Source organism: Vipera ursinii (assembly GCF_947247035.1).
Source record: "Vipera ursinii genome assembly, chromosome: 4".
Lineage (NCBI taxonomy): Eukaryota > Metazoa > Chordata > Lepidosauria > Squamata > Viperidae > Vipera > Vipera ursinii.
The window spans coordinates 73,686,433-73,712,561 of NC_139514.1; the positions used below are offsets into that span (position 1 = coordinate 73,686,433).

Sequence of the window (26,129 nt, forward strand, 5' to 3'; positions counted from 1 at the left end):
ATTATTCACTTCTAGCCTTGTTGGCTTCAGTGAGATGGATGTTGTCCACTTGAAGGATGCCCAGGTATTTGTAGTGATTGTCTTCATCTGGACACTTTATGATATTTCCATAGGGCATCTTGATTCCTTCCTTGTTCACTATTTTTCACCTGCTGATAGTGAGGGTGGCACATTTGTCCAGTCCAAACTTTATTGGAGTGTCTTAGCTTTATAGACATTGCTGAGCAGCAATCCTGTTTCAGGTGATGTTTTTCCATACTGCTTCAGATTGTCCTTTTAAAAGAGATGGGATAATGTGGCAGTTGTTCATTATTATTATTTACAAAAGTGAGGTTATCACAGATTTCCTTTCATTAATTATAAAATTTCTTTTTGTGGTAATGCTTTTTATTTTCTAAATATGTTTTTTAATTGAAAAAAGTATTGAGATTTTAAAAAACAAATAGTAGTGGAACTTTTTAAACTTGCATTCCTACAGATATCATCTATTGTTGAGAATGACACAGTAGTAGTAGGTGGAACTAGAGGCAATATTAGGTAGATTGATCCATTTCCCTCATCTTTGGAAAGTCAAGCATCTTACAGATGTCAAAATACAGTATATTTTGTAGAAATAAATTACCAGTTATTAATTAGTGGTGCTTTTCATATTTTGAAAACAATTTGAAACAAATGATTTGATTCTGACATGATTACATGTGTAACTTCTATCAGGAATCTCTTTTTTCAGGCTTCCATTTGAAGCAGACAAAAAAAACCCTACAGTTGCTTTTAAACCACATTAATTATGTATGGGATTAATTAACTTCTGAGTCATTTTTTGAAGCCTGCACAGTCCTGATAGCTTTACTCTTAAATATGGTTAATGAAAACAAGAAGTGGAACTCTGACTTGGTGTAAATGAGTCTATTTTTATTTTGTTTGAAAGAAAGAATACCGTAGTTTCCGGCGTGTAAGACTACTTTTTAACCCATGAAAATCTTCTCAAAAGTCAGGGGTCGTCTTATACGCTGGGTGCTGAAAATTTAGGGACAGGGCTGGCTGGAAAACCTGGAGCGGATCTCCCATTTAGTCTGCGCAGGGAAAGCGGGAACAATTGGAGAAGAAGCTGCAGTCTGTGATTTTTTACAGGCTGGGGTCTGGGCATCTTTCCTTCTAAAGTTGAAGAGCAACTGTAGTATATCCCAACTTGAAAGGCAGGTGGGGAAGGCAGCAGCCAGAGCAGCGGCTTAGCTCTAAGGACACATTTGACTCAGGAACTGGGCGGGCTGGCTGGAAAACCTGGAGCGGATCTCCCATTTGGTCTTTTTTTTTAAAAAATCCCATTTATATCCTGCCCTTCTCCGAAGACTCAGGGTGGCTTACAATTTAAAGCACAAATCAATGTGCTTAGCAATAGCCTTCATTCTGTGTATATGCCTGTTTATTAGGGCTTTCACCCCCCCCCCAAGCAGCATTATTACAAAGTCAGCTTATTGCCCCCAACAATCTGGATCCTCATTTTACCTACCTTGGAAGGATGGAAAGCTGAGTCCCGCCCCTCCTGCTTTCCCCCCAGGCCTTGAACTTCTCCCATTCTGCGCAGGGCGGGGCAGCTCCGCCCGCAGCCTCTTTTTCATGTGCCGCTTCCCTCTCACCGTCGGCCGAGGCGCGCTCGGCCCGGGCTCCCAGTCCCTCTTCCCGACCGGCTTCCTGCCCTGCCCCTCATGGAGCTGGACTGGGCGTGCAGCCTCTCGGTGTGGCTGCTTTTCCTGGGCAGCCTGGCGGTGCGGCTCCTGCGCTCGGACCTGTTGCTGAGCCGGCGGCTGCTGCTGCGCATGGGGCTGCTGCCCCTCAGCGCCGCGCTCACGGCGGCTGCCTGCTGGCTCATCTCGGCCAGCACCGCCCGGCGGAAGCGCAGCATTGGACGGGAGCAGGACTTCCCTGCCAGCTCCCGTCCGACGCTCTTAGGGAAGAGCGAGCCGGCAGGGAAGTCTTGCAAACGCACATGCACGCAGGACTTCCCTGCCGGCTCCACGCTCTTCGCTCTTGAGGCAGCTCCTGCCTCAAGAGGGAAGAGAGAGCCGGCTCTTCCCTCTTGAGGCAGCAGCTGCCTCAAGAGCAAAGGGCGTCGGACGGGAGTCGGCAGGGCAGTCCTGCACACGCGCGCACTCCCCAGCTGCTAAGGAGCAGCCGGGGAGTGCACGCGTGTGCAGGACTTCCCTGCCGGCTCCTGTCCGACGCGAGGGAAGAGCGAGCCGGCAGGGAAGTCCTGCAAACGCACGCGCACGCAGGACTTCCCTGCCGGCTCCACGCTCTTCGCTCTTGAGGCAGCAGCTGCCTCAAGAGCAAAGGGCGTCGGACGGGAGTCGGCAGGGCAGTCCTGCACACACGCGCACTCCCCAGCTGCTAAGAAGCAGCCGGGGAGTGCGTGCGTGCGCAGGACTGCCTTGCCGGCTCCCGCCAAACGCCACCCACTGATTTTCCGGCGTATAAGGCGACTGGGCGTATAAGACGACCCCCCAACTTTTGAGAAGATTTTCAGGGGTTCAAAAGTCGTCTTATATGCTGGAAAATACGGTATTTTGCTGCTTGTGAAAATACATACTCATGCATAAGCATGCTAAAAATGTTCAATATTTTTTCTAATGCTCAAGGAGTATAGTTTGTATTCAACTACTCCTTCAACTACAAAAAAGTAAACACCTTACCTCAGAAGTTCCCAACCTTTTGGACACAAGGGACCGGTTACGTGGAGAGAGATTTTTCCATGGACCAGAGAGTGCATGGTTTTGTGTACTACCTGCATTCTGCATATAGGGCTTTGCTTGTTTGCAATGACTGGTTGCTGGCATACCATGGCCCAGTACTGGTCCACGGACTGGGGGTTGGGGACCCCTGTCCTACCTTACCGTTTACTGCAAATTAAAAATTCCTCAGTTCAATGATATAAATTTGGTTTTGTTGAATTTCCTTCCAACTTTTCTTTAAGTTAAATTTAAGTAAATTGGTAATGACATCGAGTTTTGTTATTAGATTTAGGTGTTGTACATGGCATTTCTTGTCCAATTTTTAATATGCTGAAAATGAAATATACAATGGACATGGTAGTTTATGTTTAATATGATTATTAAAGCATGGCTGCTAGTGGAGAGGGATAGAGTATTCCATTATGATTCATGAATGAGCTGTTCTTGCATCCTGTTGCTTATTTTGTAGCAATGAATAAAGGGAATAAAATTGTGGCAAAATAATCTAATTGTATTTTTTTTAAAAAAATATTATTAGCAAAAACATAATTCTTTCTCTTTCTCCCTTTTCTTCCCTGGCAGGGTTCTACATCATGGTGGAATTAACTCAAATGGGTCCCTCAAATGGATTTGCACAGTAGGCTCTAAGTATCTGGGTATCTTATCTTCTTGGATACATATCAACATTAAATACAAGAATCAAAGGATGGGCTATAGCCAGAATAAGTCCATCTGCTGAGACACCTACCACATTTATATTGGGTTTTCCCTGCTTGACCAAGAATATTTTACATTTTCCTTGTTAAATTATTCTCTTCCTGCCAACTGATTCCTCCCTTTTCTGATTTTTATTGCTGTTTTGGTTTCTTTCTACAAAATTTATTTTTCTTCCTGGGTGTGAACGTCCTCAGGACCTGCTAATGCTGATGTGAAACCATGTCAAAGCCAGTGGGACTCTTATGGCTGCCTTCGATTTTTACTCCTGTTTGTGTCATGCTGAATTCTAATTTCCTCCTTTGGATAACTGCCCTAGCAATACGTTTTACGTTTATTGAAGGACAAGCACAATACCCAGTTGTAACTACAAATTATGGCAAAATCCGTGGTGTAAGAACACCCTTGCCCAATGAAATCCTTGGTCCTGTGGAACAGTATTTGGGAGTCCCTTATGCTTCTCCTCCAACTGGAGAGAGACGTTTCCAACCCCCAGAACCTCCTTCATCATGGACTGGTATACGGAATGCCACACAGTTTGCTGCTGTTTGTCCACAGTATCTGGATGAGAGGTCACTGCTTAATGATATGCTACCAGTTTGGTTTACTGCCAACTTGGATACTGTAATGACCTATGTGCAAGATCAAAATGAAGACTGTCTTTATCTGAACATCTACATACCAACTGAGGATGGTAAGTACATTCACTAACCAATTTGCACAATTTATTGAAGCATACACTTTAGGAATTCTGCAGTGACCTTTGTGATGAGCTATTATTGGTTCTTATTAGATTAAAACATTATAAGAATAGCCTGTATTACTTGTTCACATTTTTGATGAGCTATTATTGGTTCTTATTAGATTAAAACATTATAAGAATAGCCTGTATTACTTGTTCACATTTGTTACATGCATTTATAATATTACTCCAATTTTTCCTTCAAAGAGTGTACTATGTCAATCTCTGGTTGTTTATAGAGGAAAAGTCAAGATATATAGTAAAAAAAATACAAATGGCTCTGTAACTAAACAAAAAAAATAAACAAATTTTAATACAGTAATATATTATGCAAGCCTTGAAATGAAAAAAATGTTTATACCTTATTTTAATAGAAAACTTTTGATCATTTTTAGATCATTTCAATTTTTAGAAGTTCCCAACTTTTTATTATTTTAGAATAAATATTACATCTATATGACATAGAAATATTTTGATTTTTAAGCTGTCAGAATTTTAATAGCTCTGTGCATAGATATAGATATATAATTCTTAATTCAGACAATTGCAAATAAGCCAATGAATAACTATAACAAAATAGCCAAGAGTTATTATTAATTGTTTCACATACAGTAAGTATCCTTCTGTAATGTTTTTCTATGGATTATTTCTATTACAAATATTTATTTTATTCTTTTTCTCATTATAATTTTAAATAAACCCTCATTAACATTCTTATTAATAGCCTTAGCTTTGTTATTCCTTTCCCAAAGATAATGATTTACATAGCAAATAACTTTTGGTTCTATTATACAGAATAATATAAAATTGTCCTGTAGATGTGTATTAGTAAAATATTTAAAACATATCATTTCAATTTCCTTTTGTTCATAAGAATATATTTATCACTATCTATGTACCCTGCACAAATTGTTTATTTAAAATAGCAAAGTACTTGAGGCCTCTGAATATCACTATTCTGGTTTTGTTCTGTTTTATTTTGCTTTGCTTTTTTGCTTTGTTTTTGCTTTTATTTTAGATTCTGTTGAGTGTTGGCAGTGCTGCTGGCATAATTAATTCATACTTCATAACTTTAAAAAAGAAAAATGAAACATTACTATTATTATTGCTGCTACTCCTACCAATAATGTAAAAAAAACAACAACACTTAAGCTATGAAGCCTTGGCACATTTTCCATCCCCTTTCCTATTAAGCATATTACAATCTATCTATTTCATTTTTTCTGTCTCAACTGAAGGAGTTAGTGGTTCAGTTTTTCAAATATACTTGGTAAGTTGTGTTCCTCTTATTGATGGAATAAAGAACCTGTTGGCCAATTCAAGATGGATTATGGAAAAGTCTGACCAATTATTTCACAACAAGTGAGGAAAAGAGCAAACTAGCATGATTTTAATGGAGAGCTATGGTGCTGCATAAATAAAGGAAGGAAGATTTCAGCTTGACATTATATAAAGGAAAAATAAAGTCTTGTCAGTCTCCAATTTCCTTTTTTAATTTTGTACAATAAAACGGAGGCAATTTTACCAAATTGTTCTTAAACATGAAGAGTTTCAATTAACAGGAAAAAAAGCCAAAGGTATACCTCCTATCTCATACATATGCACAAAGCAAATGAACCCTGCATGCATTCAAGCTGTTCAAGTTGAGACTAAAATACTTTTTAATTTAATCTAGGGGATTCTTGTATTTTCACTATCATTTTGGTACCAAGATTGAGGGACTTACTTTATATAAAGATTAATATAAAATCAAGTAATTTATAGGTGACTAAAAAAATAATCCAGAGGAAGAAAAGATTATAAAAGGAATTTATTTGGTCTCTAACTTGAAGTGGGTTGGTATCAAATTAATTCATCTAATTTTTGGAAAGTTGTGATCTCTGGCATACATTTATTAAATGTACTGTAATTGCCAGAAATTTTGTGCTAGAGCAGGGGTCTTCAAACTCGGCCCTTTTATGACTCATGGACTTCAATTCCCAGAATTCTACAGCCAGCATGCCTGGCTGAGGAATTCTGGAAGTTGAAGTCCATGAGTCATAAAAGGGCCGGGTTTGAAGACACTTGTGCTAGAGCCTACTTTCATGACATTCTACTTTCCTGAGAGCTTCTGCAATGGAGACAGAATCCTTAAGTGTATAATCACACTTGGCCAAATAAAGTAATCAATTCAATTCACTTTTGTCTGATATTTATCTTTTTTTTAAAAAAAAGATTGAATTTATAAATAACATTACAAAATAATTTCATTTTCCCATGTGGTAGATGTGAAATACCAATCTGTTTTAGTGGGCCCATTTGGGATAAACAGGATTTGAAAGAATTCAGATTGAAAGAATCCTCCACCAGCAATGGAAAACCTTATTTATAGAATAAAATAGGTGCATGTTTCAGGTATAATTATAGGCAATATTCAGAAGTCCAACCTTTAGCGCATGACCATGATGGCTGTCTGCTGTTTCTGAGTGCCAGGGAGGAAACGGATTTCGGCTTTGTTGGGTGGCCATGGGACCTTTTTACGATTGTTTGGTCCCCATTCAGTCAGCTGAACTATCGGTGGAGCGTTAGTGCCCTCCCCCGTCGGGATATGACTGGAAATGGCAGAGGATGGAGGAGGAGAAGACGGACACTCAAACATACTGGTGAAAGGATGCTGGTGGCTGGGCGGGGCCGACCAACTTGACTGTTCTTTTCCTGAGCTGAGTTGAGCAAAGCTGAGTCGAGTGGATTGGAGCCGGAGCCAGACGCTGCCTGTGTGTTTTGTTACTGATTGTTGGGTTGTGGCAGGGGTGTGTGTGGAAAGGGGCTTTTGTTATCGTGTTATCGTGGCTCCTCCCCCCTGCCACTCAGCGAGCCTGGCTCTACGGACCTGGTGGACCTGGTGGCGCTATTGCTGTGGCTACGGTGCCTGCTGTAGTGCTCCCCCCTTGCCTTCTGCAGAGGCTGTAGCTGTTCCTGCCGTCATGGCTGAACCCATTGTTTTGGGTTTTTGCTTCCCCGTGATGGGTTGCCATTACTGTCATCGGGGCCATGCCCCTTTTTTGGAACTGTCATTGCCACTCTTATTATGGCTTCTGCTGTCGCCGCCATCGACCATACCATCGTTGTTATTATGACTGTGGCTTTGGGATCTGCCACTGGTTGACTGAACTTTCTTACTGTTTCCAACTGCTGGCACCCTTCATTGTTTGATGTTACCATTTCCCTTTTTGTATGTGTGCGTATACTGCAGCAGAACTTTACTCCCTGTGAGATTCCCCCCTCTCACAGGAGCGACCATCTTTTTTATGGAAGATCTCCCTTGATGATGGGTTGTGGGACCCCAAGAGTTGGTATGCTGCAAAGAGGAGTTTGAGGGGTTTTTTATTAAGATTTTTAAATAAAATTTTAAGGGGATCCGGGAGGGGGGAGGCCCAAGGGATCCAGAGTGAACTTGGGGGAGTTCGACCTGGACAGTAATCCATACCATCAGATGATCATGGTGGGGGGAGTAGGGAGTTGGGGGGGAAGCAGCTCCGAGGGAGGTCTTTCTATCCCAATGGTGATTGGGAGGGGCAGAGAATGTGGGAGCAGAGGGCTTCATCGTAATCGGGGAACAGGTTACCGCTGTCTTCAAGTGGTGGCCTGTTCCCACACTCATTGCTCTTCTCGCTCCCCCGGGGGCATAGGATTGCAGAACCCTGGGCTCAGGTTGGCCTATACCAACGCCAGGTCCGTGGTTAAAAAGGCTCCCCTCATATATGGTCTTATTGTGGAGGAGAACGTGGACCTGGCTTGCATCACAGAAACCTGGTTGGGCCAAGATGGGGGCGTCCCTCTCAGAATTATGCCCACTAGGTTTCCGGGTGTTTCACTAGCCGCGGGCCCAGGGCAGGGGCGGGTGGTGGTGGCAGTTATTATTAGGGAATTTGTCTGAGAGGCCACTGTCCCTCAGATAGGTGGGTGTGAGTCTCTCCTTTTGAAGTGGGGTCCTGGAGTTCAGTTGGGCCTATTGATCATGTACCTGTCTCCCAGCTGTGTGTCATTAGCCCTGCCCAAGCTTCTCGACGTCTTGTCCGGGTTGGCGATTGAGTTCCCCAGGCTTATAGTTCTAGGGGACTTCAATCTACCTTCCGTGGGTGAGGCGTCTGAGTTGGTCCGGGAGTTCATGGCTTCCATGATGGCCATGGACCTGACTCAAATAATTCAGGGCTTGACCCATAATGGAGGGCACACACTCAACCTGGTTTTTATCTCTGGGTAGTGGATTAATGATCTGGGTAGGGGGGATTTAACTGTCCAACCCCTGTCATGGTCCGATCACTTCCTTCTCTGGCTAGACTTTCAGTTCGCCACCCCCCACCACTGGGATGCGGAACCGACCAGGTGGTTCCGCTCCAGGTGCCTGATGGACCCTGAAAGGTTCCAGACTGAGCTTGGGACATTTCCTGCTTCCCTTGCCCATGACTCTGCCGAGGCCCTAGTAGAAGCCTGGGAGAGGGTGGCTGCTGGGGCCTTGGATCAAGTTGTGCCATTGCAATCTCTGACCCAGCACAGACCCCGGGTGGCCCCATGGTTTACTGAGGGGCTCCGAGAGATGAAGTGCCAGAAAAGATGCCTAGAGAGCTGTTGGAGGTCCAGCGGATCCAAATCTCATTGAACACAGCTAAGAATTTATCTTAAGTCTTACCTAGTGGTGATGGAAGCAGCAAAGTGTGTTTACTTTTCCGCTTTCATTGCATCCGCAGATAACCGCCCAGCTGCCCTGTTTAGAGTGACCCACTCCCTGTTTAACCAGGGACCGAGGGATGTCACCTTGCAGGGTAGGGCTGAGGAATTTGTACAGTATCTGCAGGACAAAATTGCTCAGATCCAGACTGGCTTGGACTCTGACTGGGCAGAATCCGGCAGAGTGGAGAGGGCAGGCCTTGATTATACCATTTGGGGTGAGTTTGACCCTGTGACTCTGGATGATGTGGACAGGATCATGCATAAACTGAGTGCTACCACTTGTTTATTGGACCCATGTGCCTCCTGGCTGGTTTCGGCCGCCCGGGAGGTGACAGGGGGCTGGCTTCAGGCAGTGATCAATGCTTCTTTGACAGAGGGTATCTTCCCCTCCACCTTGAAAGAGGTGGTGGTGAGGCCCCTCCTGAAGAAGCCTGCCCTGGACCCAGCCTCATTGAAAAACTACCATCCTGTCTCCAACCTTCACTTTGTAGTGAAGGTTGTTGAGACCGTGGTGGCGCGTCAGTTCCCACAATTCCTGGAGGACGTGGACTATCTGGACCCATACCAGTCCAGTTTCAGACCCAGTTACAACATGGAAATGGCATTGGTCACACTAGTGGATGATCACTGGCGGGCCTGGGACAGGGGCTGTTCCTCTGTCCTGGTCCTACTTGACCTCTCAGCAGCTTTTGATACCATCGACCATGGTATCCTGTTGCGACAGCTCGAGGGGTTGGGAGTGGGAGGCACGGTTTTACGGTGGTTCTCCTACCTCTCGGGCCGCTCGCAGTTTGTATTGGCAAGGGGACAGAGATCTACCCCAAGGCCCCTCACTTGTGGGGTGCCTCAGGGATTGGTTCTCTCCCCCCTCCTGTTTAACATCTACATGAAGCCACTGGGTGAGATCATCCATGGCTTAGGGTTGAGGTATCACCAATATGCGGATGATACCCAGTTGTTCATCTCCACCCCGAGCCAACCCAGTGATGCCCTTGACGTGATGTCCTGGTGCCTGGAGGCGGTGCAGGTCTGGATGGGAAGGAACAGGCTCAGGCTCAACCCCTCCAAGACCGAGTGGCTGTGGATACCGGCATCTCATACTGTCCAACAAGTTTCTTCTCTTTTGATGGGGGGAGGTATTGCCCCCCTTAGAAAGGACTCGCAACTTGGGTGTCCTCCTGGATTCACAGCTCACCTTGGATGATCATCTAACAGCCGTGACCAGGGGGGTCTTTGCATAGGTTCGCCTAGTGTGCCAGTTGCACCCCCTTTTGGACCAAGATGCCCTATGCATGGTTACTCACACCCTTGTCACTTCTCGTCTGGATTATTGCAATGCTGTTTACATGGGGCTGCCCTTGAAGAGCACCCGGAGGCTTCAACTGGTGCAGAATGCGGCCGCACGGGTGCTTATGGGAGTATCTTGGTAGTCCCATGTTACACCACTCCTGCACGAGCTGCATTGGCTTCTGGTTGCCCTCTGAGTGCAATTCAAGGTGCTGGTAATAACCTTTAAAGCCTTATATGGCTTAGGCCTGGGGTACTTGCGAGACCACTTGCTGCCATTGTCAACCTCCCATCGCCCGGTTCGCTCCCACAGAGTTGGCCTCCTCAGGGTACCGTCGGCCAGGCAATGCTGGCTGGCGTCCCCCAGGGGGAGAGCCTTCTCTGTGGGCGCGCCGACCCTCTGGAATGAATTGCCCCCGGAGCTGCGGATGACGTCTGACCTTCAGTCCTTCCACCATGACCTGAAGACATGGTTGTTCCAACAAGCGGGCCTGGACTGACTATGGTTTTAATTAGCTTTTTACTGGTTTTAAAATTGTCATATAATTATTGTATTTATTTTTATTTTATTTTTTTAATTTTCTATTCTATGCTTTTAATTTTTATTGTTGTGAGCCACCCTGAGTCCTTGGGGAGAAGGGCAGCATAAATTTAAATAAATAAATAAATAAATAAATAAATAAATAAATAAATAAATAAATAAATAGTTTCCATGGAATGGCTATATGGATGTTTTTAGTGGCCCTGTTTGGTATGGCTGGAAAATAGTCAGTTAGATGTATAAAAGAAGATTCAATTGTCAGTTAGATTTATAAAAGAAGATTCAAGCTTTCAGAGTACCAATATAAGTAGAGATAATTTCTATTTAATAAACCATTGGAAAATTAAATGTCAAATTAAAATTACCAGTTCAATCCTGACTCAGCCTTCCATTCTTTTGAAGTTGGTAAAATGAAGAACCAGCAATAAAGCCTTGGTAGATCAGTGGGCTAATGCCTCCTTAAGTAATACCAGCTGCTTGCAATTAGTGCAGGTTCGAGTCCCACCAGGCTCAAGGTTGACTCAGCCTTCCATCCTTCCGAGGTAGGTAAAATGAGGACCCAGATTGTTGGGGGCAATAAGCTGACTTTGTAAAAATGCCGCTTGGGGGGGAGGCGAAAGCCCTAATAAGCAGGCATATACATAGAATGAAGGCTATTGCTAAGCACATTGATTTGTGCTTCTTAGATTGTAAACCGCCTTGAGTCTTCGGAGAAGGGCGGGATATAAATAGGATAAAAAATAAAATAAAAAAATATGTTCACTGTAAACTGCTTAGAGAGGGCTGTAAAGCATTATGAAGTAGTATGCAGGTAATCTGAGTTACGAATGTTCACTTAGCATCCATTCAAAGTTACACAATAAGTAGTCCGTAGTGTTTATGAACATGTCCCAAAATTGCAAGTGTTGTGGCACCACAACAATTGTTCACCCTTATGAATGACTGCAGAGGCTCTGAAACACTATTTCCCCCTCCCTGCTCCCCACAATTGCTTCCCCTTCACTTCCTTCCATGCCAGACTCACTTGCTAAGGTCTGTCTCCTCTCTGCCACTGTTTCTTTGCCTTTGAGGGAGAGGAGAGTCGGCTTGGAAATGCTTTTCGCACAGAGAATGGAAGTTTCTCGGATCCATGATTTCACGAGAGTTTAGGCATCCATTCTCTGCAAAAGAGGATGGGTGTTTTAGTTGCACAAGATTATGGACCCTAGAAACTTTCATTCTCAGTGCAAAAAGTGTTTGCGGTGCCTGTCTCCTGCTTCTTCTCTCCCTTTTCCTGAAGGCCTCTGCTGGCAAAACAGAAGCCAGGGGTCACATGTGTGTCAACACAGAGCTTCATTCTTGGCTGTGAAATGGAGGCCGGGGCTATGCATGTAAGCGGTGCTGAGTGGCTGCAGAAAAAGTAGGCTGCAGTGCACCGCCTATAATCAGAAAGTACAGAACTTTTTTTAAGTTCCTATGGACCCTAGACACATATGGCAAGGTATCCAGGTTATCACTGATTATAAGGCAACTTCCCTGACATGTAAGAGTGACATGGATTTTCTAAATAAGCTAAACATATTTTTTGAATGGTTTGAGGCCTTAAATAATGTTCCAGCAAGAAAGTCTGTGCCCCTTCCTGATGAACAGGTGCTTAAGTTTGATACAACTGACTTGCAAAAAGTCAACATGCGAAAGGCTGTGGGTCCTGATAATATCCTTGCGTGAGTACTTAAGGAGTGTGCTGACCAGCTGGCCTCTGTTCTTACAGACATCTTCAATCTTTTGTTGCATCAGGTCATGGTTCCATCTTGTTTTAAGACTTCAGTCATTGTTCCAATCCCCCAAAAATCTACAATTACATGTCTTAATGATTACCATTCAGTTGCACTCACTTCCATTCTAATAAAGTGTTTTGAGAGATTGGTAAAGGACTATATTGTTTCATGGTTTTCCCCCTATATTTGACTTATTTCAGATTGCTTATTAGAAGAACTACTCTATAGATGATGCACTTTCTTGTATGCTTTATCTTAGTTTTGCGCACCTGGAGGAGAAGAATACTCACATACAAATGCTGTTTGTTGATTTTAGTTTGGTGTTAAACATAGTCATTCCTCAACATTTGGTGAACAAACTGGGCATATTAGACTTTACTTCTTCCTTATGTAACTGGATACTTGACTTCCTTATTGATAGGCTCCAGTTTGTGCAAGTTGGGAGAAAAGTTTCCAATTCCATCATTTTGAATATGGGTTCCCCACAGGGCTGTGTTTTGAGTCTGTTTGTATCAAGGTTTCAGCCGTGGAGGTGGTCAATATTATTAAGTACCTGGGAGTATAGATAATTCACAATCTGATTTGGTCTCTTCATATGTTATCTTTAGTGAAGTATACAAACCAGCATTTGCAATTCTTGCATCAAATGACAAGAGCACATCTTTCTCCTTCTGTCCTGGCCACTTTTTACAGAGTCATGACTGAGGGCATTTTAACAAACTGCATCACTGTTTGGTTTGGTGGTAGCAGTGCCTCAGATAGCAAGTCCATAAAGAGAGTGGTAAGGACAGCTGGGGGAAGATCATAGGAAGCTCATTTTCTGTTATTCAGAATACTGCTTATAAGCACTATGTGCTTAGAGCTCGAAGCATTGTTAGACACTCCACAACCCACTGTCAAGAGTGAAAATTTGACAGCTATGTGCCTCTTTGTTTTCATCTTGCTATTAGAGGAAGGGGGAGAGATGATGCTTTCAACTGGCTTAGTTAGAGAAATGAAACCTCTCCAGTTCTTCAGAAGTTTGCTGAGAGATGGCTGTCTGGAAATCTTTCAAGGACATTCTAGTAGGTGTGAAGAAAATAGCAGACAGTTCCCATAACAAAAGAAAATTTGTTTGCATGAGCTACATTGGAGGGGGAGATTGGCTGGGAATGTCATTGTTATATGTTATGGTTTGATTTCTTGGGATTTAAAAATTATTTTTCCTTCAAGCAAGGGAAGAGATATTTGGGGATTTCATAGCTTGGTCACTTGGGTCAGAGATTGCCCAAAACATATTTAGTCTACCAATTTTGAGATGGGTGAAACAAGAAACTTTATTACAACTGTCTACCCAGAGGGGTGTCCTATCAACTCCACAACTGGTACCAGTTAACTATGGAGGTAGAGTTAGATTTAATATATTATCAACAGCATACTGCTCCAGATTTTCAACCTTGTCCTATTAGTGAGAGACAGCTGGCTGACAGAGGAAGTAAAAGTAATGTTACCAGGACCAGAAGAGAGAGAACCCATCAGGGGATGGGAGCATGTTTCGATGTTGTAAGGAGGGACACTGAGCCATGGATTGCCCTGCCTCACATCCAATGTTAGCAGTTGCCCTCCAACTAAGTCAAAGCCAAAGAAGCCAGAACCAAAAAACAAGGAAAGAAACAAAGTAGATTAACAGGTTGTTGAGGTCTCTCCACCCTCTGGTGAAGGAGAGAGAACTCCAATCTCTGAGAAACCTGGACTGGTTTTCTATGAGAGTGATAGTGAAGGGGAGAATTCCCCTATGATAAGTGGTTCGATTTTAGTGATGGTGAACCTTTTAGATACCGAGTGCCCAAACTGCAACCCAAACCATACTTATTTATCATTGGGTGATAGGTAGGCATAGCCCAGTGGGTGGGTGAGACCATTGGGTGGGCGTGGCTACAATGGCCATGGCAGGCTGGGTGGGTATGGCTGGGGTGGGCGTGGCCACCTTGATGTTGCTTGTGGAGAGGGACACCTGTGGGTGCCGGGCAGGATTGGGGGAAATCCAGGGGATCTCTGGTGAGTGGGATGGTGGGAGGAGGTTCATCCTGCAGGGTGAGGTGAGACCAGGCAGAGGGCAGGGCAGGGGTTCCATGGCCACAGGGCAAGGCAAGCGCATGGGGGCCAACTGTGTCTGTCAGCAGCCACAGCCTGCCTGCCCCTCCACTGGCACACTCTGAGGCTCCGCAGCCTGCTGCAAATACTGGGCCAGCCCTCCAGCAACAGGTGGAGTGAGGGGGGGGAATCTGGTATACCAGTTCCTTATCTCCACCCGGCTTGTTCCACAGCCTTATGGCAGCGGCATTGGGCATGATGCATGAGGCGGAAAATGGTCAGTTTCAGTGCGACATGGCTGTTTGCTGCCAGCTGCAGCCATTTGCTGCCTCGTGTGTCGCACCCAATGCTGCTGCCATGAGGCCGCAGAATAAGCTAGGTAGAGATAAGGAACTGGTATACTGGTTTCTTACTGCTGCCCGGCTTGTTGCACTGCCTCATGGTAGCAGCATTGTACACGAGATGGCAAACAGCCAGTTTCGATGTGGCTGTTGCTGGCCGTGGCCATTTGCCGCCTTGCACATCGTCGCACCCAATGCCACTGACATGAGGCTGCAGAAAAAAACGGGCAGAGGTGAGGAAGCAGTATCCTGGTTTCTTACTGCCACCAGGCTTGTTCCGCAGGCTCATGGCAGCAGCATTGCACAGGAGGCGGCAAACAGCTGGTTTTGGCATGGTGTGGCTGTTTGCCGCCTTGTGTATTGTGCCCAATGCTGCTGCAATGCAGCTTGGCTGCAAGCAGCCGTGGAACAAGAGCAGCAGGTTCTCCCGTCACCTGCCCATTCAGCTATAGCTTTGGTGGCTCTATAGGCCGTGCTACAAAGTTCTCTTCTCTGACAGAAGAGAACTTCACAGCTCTGCTTACAGAGCCACCAAAGCAGCAGGTGGATCACTCGAGGGTCAGGGAGGGAGGGTGCTGAAGTAGGTGGTCGGGCCATTGGCAAGAGCAATATAGTTGAGTGGAAAGCAGCCTCAGAAATTGCCTTTCTTTCCTTACCTGACTCGCAGCCCCATGCCATTTCTCCTTCATGATCCGCCAGCACGGCGTGCAAGGAAAAAAAGGAAGGGGGGGTTTTTTGGGGGGGGAGAAAGGTCCATCAATCAATTCCAACTTCTCGTGAAACATCACAAAGTTGGAATTGATTGATTGACCTTTTTTCCAGCAAAAAAACCCCTTCCTTTGTTTCCTTTGCATGCTTCAGCACCCTCCCTCCCCAAGTCTCCATTGTTCCACCTGCTGCTTTGGTCGGCCTGCCAGCCCCCACCTCAATGTCCTGCCCACCACTGCCTAGCATGGCTGCCCCAGGGCTGCAGGGGCTGGCCTGGCATGAGAAGGGCACACGCCCCACCCTCACGCCACCATGCAGAGTAAGGTTGCCGGGCCCGCCCTCGACCAGAGGCCCTTGCCTCCCCCAAGCATTTTTTTTACTAACCTGCCTTTCAGCAGCATTCCATTTCTCCGTTCACTTCTTAGTCTTTGCCGCGTGTTTGTGGGATTATCGGTAAAAAAAAAAAGTTCCATCAGACTTTCTAACTTCTCTCAAGATCTTGTGAGAAGTTAGAAAGTCTGATGAAACATTTTATTTTTTACCGATAGTCCTACAAACATGCGGCAAAGGCTGAGAAGCGAATGGAGAAATGGAATGCAGCTGAAAGACAGGTTAGTAAAAAGAAATGCTTGGGGGAGGCAAGGGCATCTGGGCAGGGGTGGGCCTGGCAACCTTACCCTGCGTGGCTTTGGCAGGTGTCTGGCAGGGGGACAGAAGCCGCCACGTTGCTTCTCTTCCCCATGCACAGGCCCCACCCTATCCCTCACATGGAGCACCCTGCTCTTGCTTTTCCCCCCACCCCCACACAACACCTTTCCAGCTCTATACGCGTCACTTCCTCCGCCACTGTGTGGGACTAAAAAAGTTCAATCCATCAATTCCAACTTTGCAAGATCTTTTTTTTCCCCACAAGAAGTTGTAATTGATTGATTGATTGAATTTTGGGTTTTTTTGCACACGGCAGCGGAGGCCTAAAGTGAAAAGGTTTTATAAAATCCAGCTTAAAAAGCCACTTGTTCAGGGAGATTTTGATGCAGGTTGCTTGTGGACGGGACTTAAGGCCTTGGATTGGGGTGACGGCATGTGTGCCCACAGAGAAGGCTCTGTGTGCCACCTGTGGCACGTGTGCCATAGGTTCGCCACCACGGTTCTATTTCTTCAATGACTAGGTAAAGGTAAAGGTTCCCCCGCACATGCGTGCTAGTCGTTTCCGACTCTAGGGGCCGGTGCTCATCTCCGTTTCATAGCCGAAGAGCCAGCGCTTGTCCGAGGACGTCTCTGTGGTCATGTGGCCGGCATGACTAGACGCCAAAGGCGCACGGAACGCTGTTACCTTCCCACCGGAGTGGTCCCTATTTTTCTACTTGCATTTTTACGTGCTTTCGAACTGCTAGGTGGGCAGAAGCTGGGACGAGTAACAGGCGCTCACTCTGTTACGCGGAACTCGGGATTCGACCCGCCAAACTGCCGACCTTCTGATCGACAAGCTCAGCGTCCTAACCCACTGAGCCACCGCGTCCCTTCTTCAATGACTACCAAAGTAAAAATATTTCTACCTTCTTCAGGAGTAAAGGAGACCCTTATGGCCCTATTGGCTCAGGCTGCATTAGGTTTGTGATCAGCTTGCCCACAGTAAAAAAAATGTTGGACTGCAGTTTAGAAAGTTGAGGCAATCCATGGGGTTTGAGCAGTTAGATGGGTCTCTCATGGGGGGGGGGAGAACCTGCAAATTACCTCATCAAACCAATGACTATAAAGTTGGGCAAGCATGCTGAAATCATTCATTTTATTGTAGCCCCTGGAAAGGATGATTTTAGGGTTAGCCTGGCTGAAGAAAAGGAATCCCCTAATAGATTGGAATGACAACAAGTGGCAATTAAGGAACAGAGCAGTCATTCAACAAAAGCCGTAGGAGGTGCTGGCTAGTCACTGCTTACCAGTGGTTAAGAAATCAGATTTCTGGTTTTGCGTCGCACCCTATGGCTGGTTTTGCCCTGCCTGGGAACTCTGAATGGGCCTAATGTCATCCCAGAGAGGCAGCAAAGAAGGAGCACTCCGATGATCGCAGAACAATCATGGTCAATCCGTTTGATCTGGGGGAAGCCCTCCAATCCAACAGGAGAAAGGTTAGCTGCATTTCAGTGACTAGCCCAAGCTACTGGCATCCGAAGTCCAAAAGCACCAACTAAGAACAACTGTGAACAGTGTGTTGGAGCTGGATGAGATTATTGATCTTCTCTATTTTGAAACTGATTTCCTGCAAAGGTTCCCCAAGAAGCAAAAATCCTCTGAAAGTGACAAGGAAGAGAACTATAACCCCACCCTTCCATAGATGGAAGCAACAATTTAATTTTTATGAGGGACAGAAATACATTGAAATGGACTAATGTAAAGCTATAATTTGGATAAAACTGAAAATTATGGAAATTGTTAAGATTTTTCTACTTAAAAGAATTACAAGAAAATATTTGTTTCATTTTAAAAGCTGGAAAATAAACAGATACTGACATCTAGTGATGGAACAGAGTATAGAATTATAGCTGTCCTGCCTCAGAAACTGGCAAGACACCCAGAAACAGAGTATTTTTATCCCCTTGATCCTCAAGAACTCTTAGCCAAACAGAAAACAGCTGGGAGTAGAAGAAAGAAAATAAAAGGTAAAGGTAAAGGTTCCCCCGCACATGCATGCTAGTCGTTTCCAACTCTAGGGGCCGGTGCTCATCTCTGTTTCAAAGCAAAAGAGCCAGCGCTTGTCCGAGGACGTCTCCGTGGTCATGTGGCCGGCATGACTAGATGCCCAAGGCGCATGGAACGCTGTTACCTTCCCACCGCAGTGGTACCTATTTTTCTACTTGCATTTTTACGTGCTTTCGAACAGCTAGGTTGGCAGAAGCTGGGACGAGTAACTGGCGCTCACTCTGCTACGCAGCACTCGGGATTCGACCTGCCAAATTGCCGACCTTCTGATCGACAAGCTCAGCGTCCTAACCCACTGAGCCACCGCGTCCCTTATGAGAAAATACACTGAGCTATCTATTGCAGAATGACGAATACAATTGTTTATGAAAATTGCTGACCTTGGATTATAAATACTTTCTGAGCTGTGATATTTAAGTTTAAGAATAGTCTGCAGAGAAAGAAAAACTTTGACCTTTTGGCTATTCTCCCAGGGGGAAATTACTGGATTGTTTTTAAATGACTGAATATATTGGATGTTTATAAAGCTAAGAGATATATAAGACTAAAGTGTTTGGAATTTAAGATTGGTTAGTTTGATGAAAATGGAGGCTGCATATAGAACTAAAAGTAGTAAGAAACCACATACAATATTCTTTTCTAAAATCCCCAGTCTGGAACATCAGAGATCTGCAGGAGAAATATTTCAAGATAAGATAAATATTTTCCAGGAGGAAATGTATGCTATGTTGCAATTAACTCAAACGACAATGTATTTAAATCATAATGAGATTAAAAATAACTTTGATGATATAAATGAACACATTTTTGACCTAAGCTCACAATTAAAAACTTCTCAGAAAATGGTGATAAAGAATGAAGAAACAAATCAGATAATAGAACAAAAAGTAGAGGAAAGTGATTCAAAGATAGAGGCTACAAATGATGAAAACTACAACTTAACACAGACAAAGGAAAACTTACAAGATTTTGCTATAATATTGGAAATGGAAAAGACATTTCATTTTTCAGAACATCAAAGTAGACCTAAAGAAAAAGAAAGAAGATTTGACAAAATGGACAATCACTAAGTCTGGGAGAGAAAAAATGGAAAGAGAAATTGAGAGAGAAGAAAAGTGGAAGCTTCTTAACAAGTATAAATGGGTGAAACTCCCCCTCAAAAGCACCTTACTCAAATATTTGTCTTTCCTATTCTTAACAACACCTATGAAAAATCATGAAGAATTATATGGCAAGCTGAAAACACTGACTTGGAAAGCTGCTAGGCAAGAGAAGAAGGTGAGAGCCAGACTCAAGAGAGATGATTTGACTTGCCAGATGGAGTACTATATGACTAAACACTTGTTTGAATATGGTTAAAAGAATAGTTAAATTTTGGATACAAATGGATTCTATAGTAAGAGAGACACGCAGCAAAGGCTGAGAAGCGAATGGAGAAATGGAATGCAGCTGAAAGTCAGGTTAGTAAAAAAAAACTTGGGGGAGGCAAGGCATCTGGGCAGGGGTGGGCCTGGCAACCTTACCCTGTGTGGCTTCGGCAGGTGTCTGGCAGGGGGAGGGAAGCAACTGGTCTACCACCATGCTAGCGCCACCACATTGCCTGGGGAGATTTTGATGCAGATTGCTCATGGATGGGACTTAAGGCTTTGGATTGGGGCAGCGGCATGTATGCCCACAGAGAGGGCTTTGCATGCCACCTGTGGCACGTGTGCCATAGGTTCGCCACCACGGAGATAGGCTAATAAGAAAAGTAAAGGTGCAGGGCAAGTGTGGCAGAGCCACCCACCATCCCTGCCCTAGCTTGATTTTTAGGTTTGTTCCTTGCCCCCCAAACTAGGGCTTCTCTTCTCTTCTCTTCTCTTCTCTTCTCTTCTCTTCTCTTCTCTTCTCTTCTCTTCTCTTCTATTCTATTCTATTCTATTCTATTCTATTCTATTCTATTGTTAATTTAGCAACTATGGTCCTGTTTCAGACCCTATGTTCTACCCAGAATTTAAAAGTTAATTGCTTTAGTTCACCATTTTTTGTTCTTATTGCCCCTGTTGTTTTGCTTTTCCTCCTTCTCATCTTTCTTCTGAAAAATATTAGTTTGAGATTTCAGTGACATTAAAGGACTGCTTTTCCCTCTCTTCTAGATAATAGAGAATCTGGCCTTAAAAATTATTCAAATGATAACCTTTTTTGCACTGCTGCTTTAGCACACATTTTCAGTATATTGGGAGGTGAATTTGGAAATGTATGCAAACTAAAATGAGTCTTTGTTATTATTTTGGCCCTTAGACCCTTGAAGATTAATTTAAAAAATGAATATATTTTTATAGTCCCAGTTCAGTTTGTTTTTTAAAAAGCACAGCTAGAGCTACATCAAAATCATTCTGATTTTGAACATGACATTGAGGTGCAGATGCTAAGTTTCCCCCTAACCATTTGAAAGGGTAACAAATAATTCCTTGGAGTTTACTTTGCTCATCTGGTGCTGTGAAAACTAATAAATGTGAAAAAAGCTCTTTCAATGTGATTATTCAAAACAAGGATGGAGAGAACTGTACGCTTAGATGCTTTTTTCCCCCCATTTAATCACACAAGGGAGCCCATAAAAAGAGGGCAAAGATTGATGGAAGAATTTTCTGTGTTGAAAAACAAGATTTGTGACAACAAAGCCCCCTGCCATGTTACTGAATAAAGTGATCAGACATACCTCACAATTGGATAATTAAACATTGATTACATTTTTAATTACAACTTTAAAAATATATTATATCCCATTTTTAAAGAATTTTGTTTAGGACTACTAAATATGGGTTCCAGAATTCAAAATCTGAACCAATAGCCAATTTGGTATAGTGGTTAAAATCAGTGGTGGGATTCAGCTGGTTTGCACCAGTTCAGCAGAACTGGTAGCTAAATTTTGCTGAGTTCGGAGAAGCGGCTAAATGCATACTGCTTCTGGAAGTCCAGTCTAGGCCTTGGAGGCCTGGAGGAGGCCTCCCAGGCCTAGAATGGCCTCTTGGAAGTGCATGGATGCCACTTCCAGAAGTCCATTCTAGGCCTCGGAGGCCCAGGCTTGCATCCAATAAGAGAACTGGTTGTTTGGGTATTTGAATCCCACCATTGGTTAAAGTGCTGGCCTAGAAACCAGGAGACTGTGAATTCCAATCCTACTTTAGACATAGAAGTAATCTGAGTGACTTTGAGCCAGTCACTCTCTCTCAACTCAATCCACAGGGTTGTTAGGAAAATAGGAGGAAGGAGTGTTATGTATGTAATTGTAAAGTAACAAAGGTAAGATAGATAGATAGATAGATAGATAGATAGATAGATAGATAGATAGATAGATAGATAGAGTGAGTCAGACCTGCTACAAACCTAAATCTCTAAATAGAAATGATCCTTGGCTCCATTTGTTGAGAAAGGTATATTTTATTAGAAGTCAAATACATTGGAGTAATGCATAACCAGAACTGAGAATTGTGTGCCAAAATCCCTAAGTTCAACTTTTCCCTCCCTGACCTGCCTCCCATTTCTGATGACCAATCAGATTCAAGCAAGATGTTTTCAGAACAGTCACTTCAAGTGTAGGTTGGTATGCAGCTGCGTTCTTCTCCCAGCTGGTGACCTTGAAACAGCATTCCAGGGAGATTCAGCAATTACTCTCACTTTCCCCAAGCAGAAGTTACTTTTGCTTTTTCCCAAGCATCGCCCCTCCCATCCGCCCTCCCCATAATTAATGGCAGACTGTCATAGCATGGTATTAAAGCACAAGGGAGAGTGAGATGGCGATTGATTGATTGATAGATAGATCTATAGATAGACACAGACAGACAGACATTTATGCAGAAAACTGAATTTCATTGCTGCCATCTGGTGATTGTCCAGATTTTTGCAACCTAAATATAATAGTCCTAAACTTGGTTCTTATGCTTCTGGAAAAAACCCCAGTGGAATCCGGTCCATAACCAATACCTTCCCCTAATAGCATACTAACCCTCCTCTTTCTTCTGTTGTGGCCTTTACAATTCTAATATGTAGAAATTTGTTCTGAATATTCATACAAGTTTCTAACAATATTTTTCATGACATGATTTCATCCTAGAGATGAATTCCTAAATACTTTTGGTATTTGTTTGAGAATTATTGAAATAAGGGAATAAGTATTCCTTTTTAAATAGAAAGTTGAAGTGTTTAATTACACAATCTTTCCATTAAAGTATATTATTTATGGTTCTTAATATTTACATACTCTTGCATTTTCTGGGGAAAATCCAGAAAAAGAAATATTTTGGGAAATAGTAAAAAAGCAGAATTTTGCTTTCTTGCATTTCTTTTTCTTTGGGATGGTTTTTGTTAGGCATATGGTGTTAGCCTACAATGTTGGGTTGAAAATATATTAACCAAGATGTTATGTCTTTAAGATGTTAATTGGCCAATGGCTGTGTAAGTGTTCTCATGGCCATAAGAGGGAGCTAGGAACGTAGCTTCTTTCTCTCTCTGAATTCACTGCTCTCTACTGTTACTGTTTTTGCTCTGTTAAGTGAACTGTGTATTTTGGATTGCTACTTGGACTGTTTATTTTTGACTGTGCATTTTTGTTTTTACACCACCTCAAAAGTAAACTACTTTTTGCTTTTACAACTCAGTTTACTCTTGTGTTTACTGTGTGACTCTTGCTGCTCTTAGTACCCTTCCTTGTCTATGCAACTCTTTGGTAGCACAAGGAGACCTCTGCACAACAAATTCCTTAACACTGGTTATGGGCCCAGGCCTGTACTGAGAGTTAGTACACACAGTATTCCTAGCTGAGTTTGTGTTAGCTATTTTGTGTAAAATGGCACAAGAACAGTTGTCAGGCATCTCCTGGATAACCCGGTTGGATGGGACAAACTATGTTTCCTGGTCCACGAAATGCTGCTTGCTTTTGCCCAAGGAAGGACTATGGACTGTAGTAAATAACCCACCTGATACTACTGCTTGGGATGCAAATAACGAAGAGGATGTAAAGAAGATAGATGACTTTAAAAGAAACAATGAGAAAGCTCTTTGCATTATTGGACTAACACTGAATGACCAGCAGCTTGTCCATATTCGTGGTGAGGAGTCTGCTGCTAGGTGTTGGGGCATTTTGTGAAGGCTTTATGTTCGAGACAGTGTAGGTGCACATATACACCTTACACGTAAACTGTTTAGGGCTCGTCTGCAGAAGAATGGAGATATGCTGACCCATTTAAACTACATGAAGGCAACTTGTCAAGAGCTTCATGAAAAGGAGCTGATTTTTTCAGAGTTGCATCAGGTCTACATTATTCTGTCATCTTTGGATGAGAGTTATGATGGGTATGTTTCTTCTTTGGAAGTCCTGACCAGAGAGGAACTGACTTTGACTAACATTACTGGAAGACTGCTGGAAGAGTCCAGAAGGAGGCGTGACAGAGACCAGCTGAGAGAGACACAGCCACAAGAGGAGCAGCCATTTACCACTGCTTACAATGTCAAGAAATGTTATTCTTGTGGGGCTAGAGGGCATATAGCCAAATTCTGTAGAAAGGGTAAAAAACAGAATGTTAATAGCAGTGGGAAGGCTAAGAAGAGCATTGGTTTGGCTGTTTCTGGTGAACCAACATCCAGAAATAATAAATTGTGGGTTGTAGATAGTGGGGCTTCACAATGCATTACTAAAGTGAAAAAGAGGTTTATTAATATGAAATACAGCAACCAATATGTTTCACTAGACAACGGTTGGAGGATGAAGGCCTCTGGTGAAGGTAATTCCTATTGTCCATGCATTAATGAACAGTTACCTATGTTATTTATACCTAAGCTAAGATTCAACCTGTTATCTGTAAGGGAATTGGTTAAAGTTGGGTTTGTGGTAACATTCAGAGGGTAGCAATGCACTATTGAGAGGAATGGAACCTGTGTAACTGCTAATTTGAAAAATGGTTTATTTGTTCTCACAAGTAACCAGGTTAGTACAGTTAAAGCCAACTCAATATATGAGAACAAGAAGCCACATGATGAATGTATACATTTATTGCATAGGCGGTTAGGGCATGTAAACTTTAACTCACTACGTAAAACAGTTGAGTTAGTAGAAGGAATTAAACTGAAGCTATGTAGTAAGTATTTGAATTGCAATGCCTGTAATCAGGAAAAGAGTAAGGCAACTCCTGCAAACAGGTTAAATGGTTTCAAAACAACTATTCCTTTGGAAGTTGTGTTTGCAGATTTAATTGGACCCATGAAACCAAGTTTAGGAGGATCATGTTACATTTTAAATATACTGGACCATTACTCTCGATATGGTTTTTGTTAGCTGCTTAAGTCAAAGGCAGACACTTTCCAACAATTTGCAAACTGGCTCAAATTTGTGGAGAGGAAAACAAAGAGAAAGGTTCAGTGCATAATTACTGATAATGGCACTGAATTTACAAACAAGCATTTTGTTGATATGTTAGAATCAGCTGGCATTGAGCATAAACGTTCAGCCCCTTATAGGCCTCAACATAATGCATTTGTTGAGAGACGTGGGCAAACGTTACAAGCCATGATGAGAACTATGTTGAAAGATTCTGGCTTAACAGATAGACTGTGGGGGGAGGCAGCAAAATGTGCAAACCATGTTCTGAATATAGTTGTTAATACTTCTACCGGTAAAATACCATACACAATATGGCATGGTAGAAAACCAAACCTTGATTATCTGCATACGTTTGGCACCCCAGCTTGGGTCCACATTCCTGCACAACTCAGGAGTAAAGGCCAACATAGGGCTAGGCAATTATACTTTGTGGGTTATGAATCTAATCATAGATCCTATCATTTCTGGGAACGAGGCACAACTAATGTATATAATAGTGCAAGTGCCAAATTCCTTGAGCACATTGGTTGGGATAGGTTAGAGCAAGAAACTGTTAATAATGATCCTTTAGTGTTTGAGGACTCCTCTGATAACGTAACTAGTAATGATAAGACATTTCCTGTAATTATAAAAGATGAAGAGGAGATAGGGGAGATAAAGGAGGAAACAGAGGAAGGAAAGGAGTCAGAAATTCAAAGCCCTGTAATTCCTTGGCATTCAACGTGCATCAGAGGTCCACCTGATCGCTATGAAGCCAGTGTAATATGTCAAGTTAGTTTAGAGCCTTCTAACTACGATGAGATCAGGATGTATCCTGAAAAGGAACAGGCATCATGGGAAGCTGCAATGAACAGGGAGTTGAAGTCTTTGCAGGATCGTGAGTTAATCCTCACTGCATATGCAGATGCAAGTTTTGCCTCTGATACAAGCACTCGTAAATCTACTTCAGGGTTGGCTATAATGTTGGGTGATTGTTTAATTGGATGGAAGTCCATTAGGCAAAAACACATAAGCCTGTCTACAATGGAGGCTGAATTTTCATGTCTATCAGTGTTATGTACAGAACTGCTAGTGTACAAACAATTATTATTAGATATGGGTTTAAATGTAAATGATCCATTCATTGTATATGAGAACAATCAAGCTGCAATAAATATGGCTAATAATGCTGCAGTAAGAACAAGATCCAAACATACTGATCTTCGTTATTTGAATGTCAGACAATGTGTCAAAGATAAATTAATACAACTAGAGTATTGTTCATCTGATGTAAATATTGCAGACCATTTACGAAGGTACAAAGTGCTGTGAAATACAATGCTAATTGTGAAAAAATGTGCATAAGATTGTAAGAGTTATATATTATTCTACCCAAAGGGGAGAATGTTAGGCATATGGTGTTAGCCTACAATGTTAGGTTGAAAATATATTAACCAAGATGTTATGTCTTTAAGATGTTAATTGGCCAATGGGTG

General features: G+C 43.1%; 1 protein-coding gene across 1 annotated transcript in view; it reads left to right on the plus strand.

Annotated features, from left to right (window-relative positions):
• Positions 1-3,665: 3,665 nt before the first annotated feature.
• NLGN4X (neuroligin 4 X-linked) overlaps positions 3,666-26,129 on the plus strand; it is a gene marked incomplete at both ends in the record, with an annotated part of 224,673 nt that continues 202,209 nt past the window's right edge. Inside the window, one exon of the mRNA XM_083362692.1 lies at positions 3,666-4,137. Within this exon, the coding sequence (XP_083218818.1) occupies positions 3,666-4,137 (472 nt within the window). The remainder of the gene's footprint in view (positions 4,138-26,129) is intronic.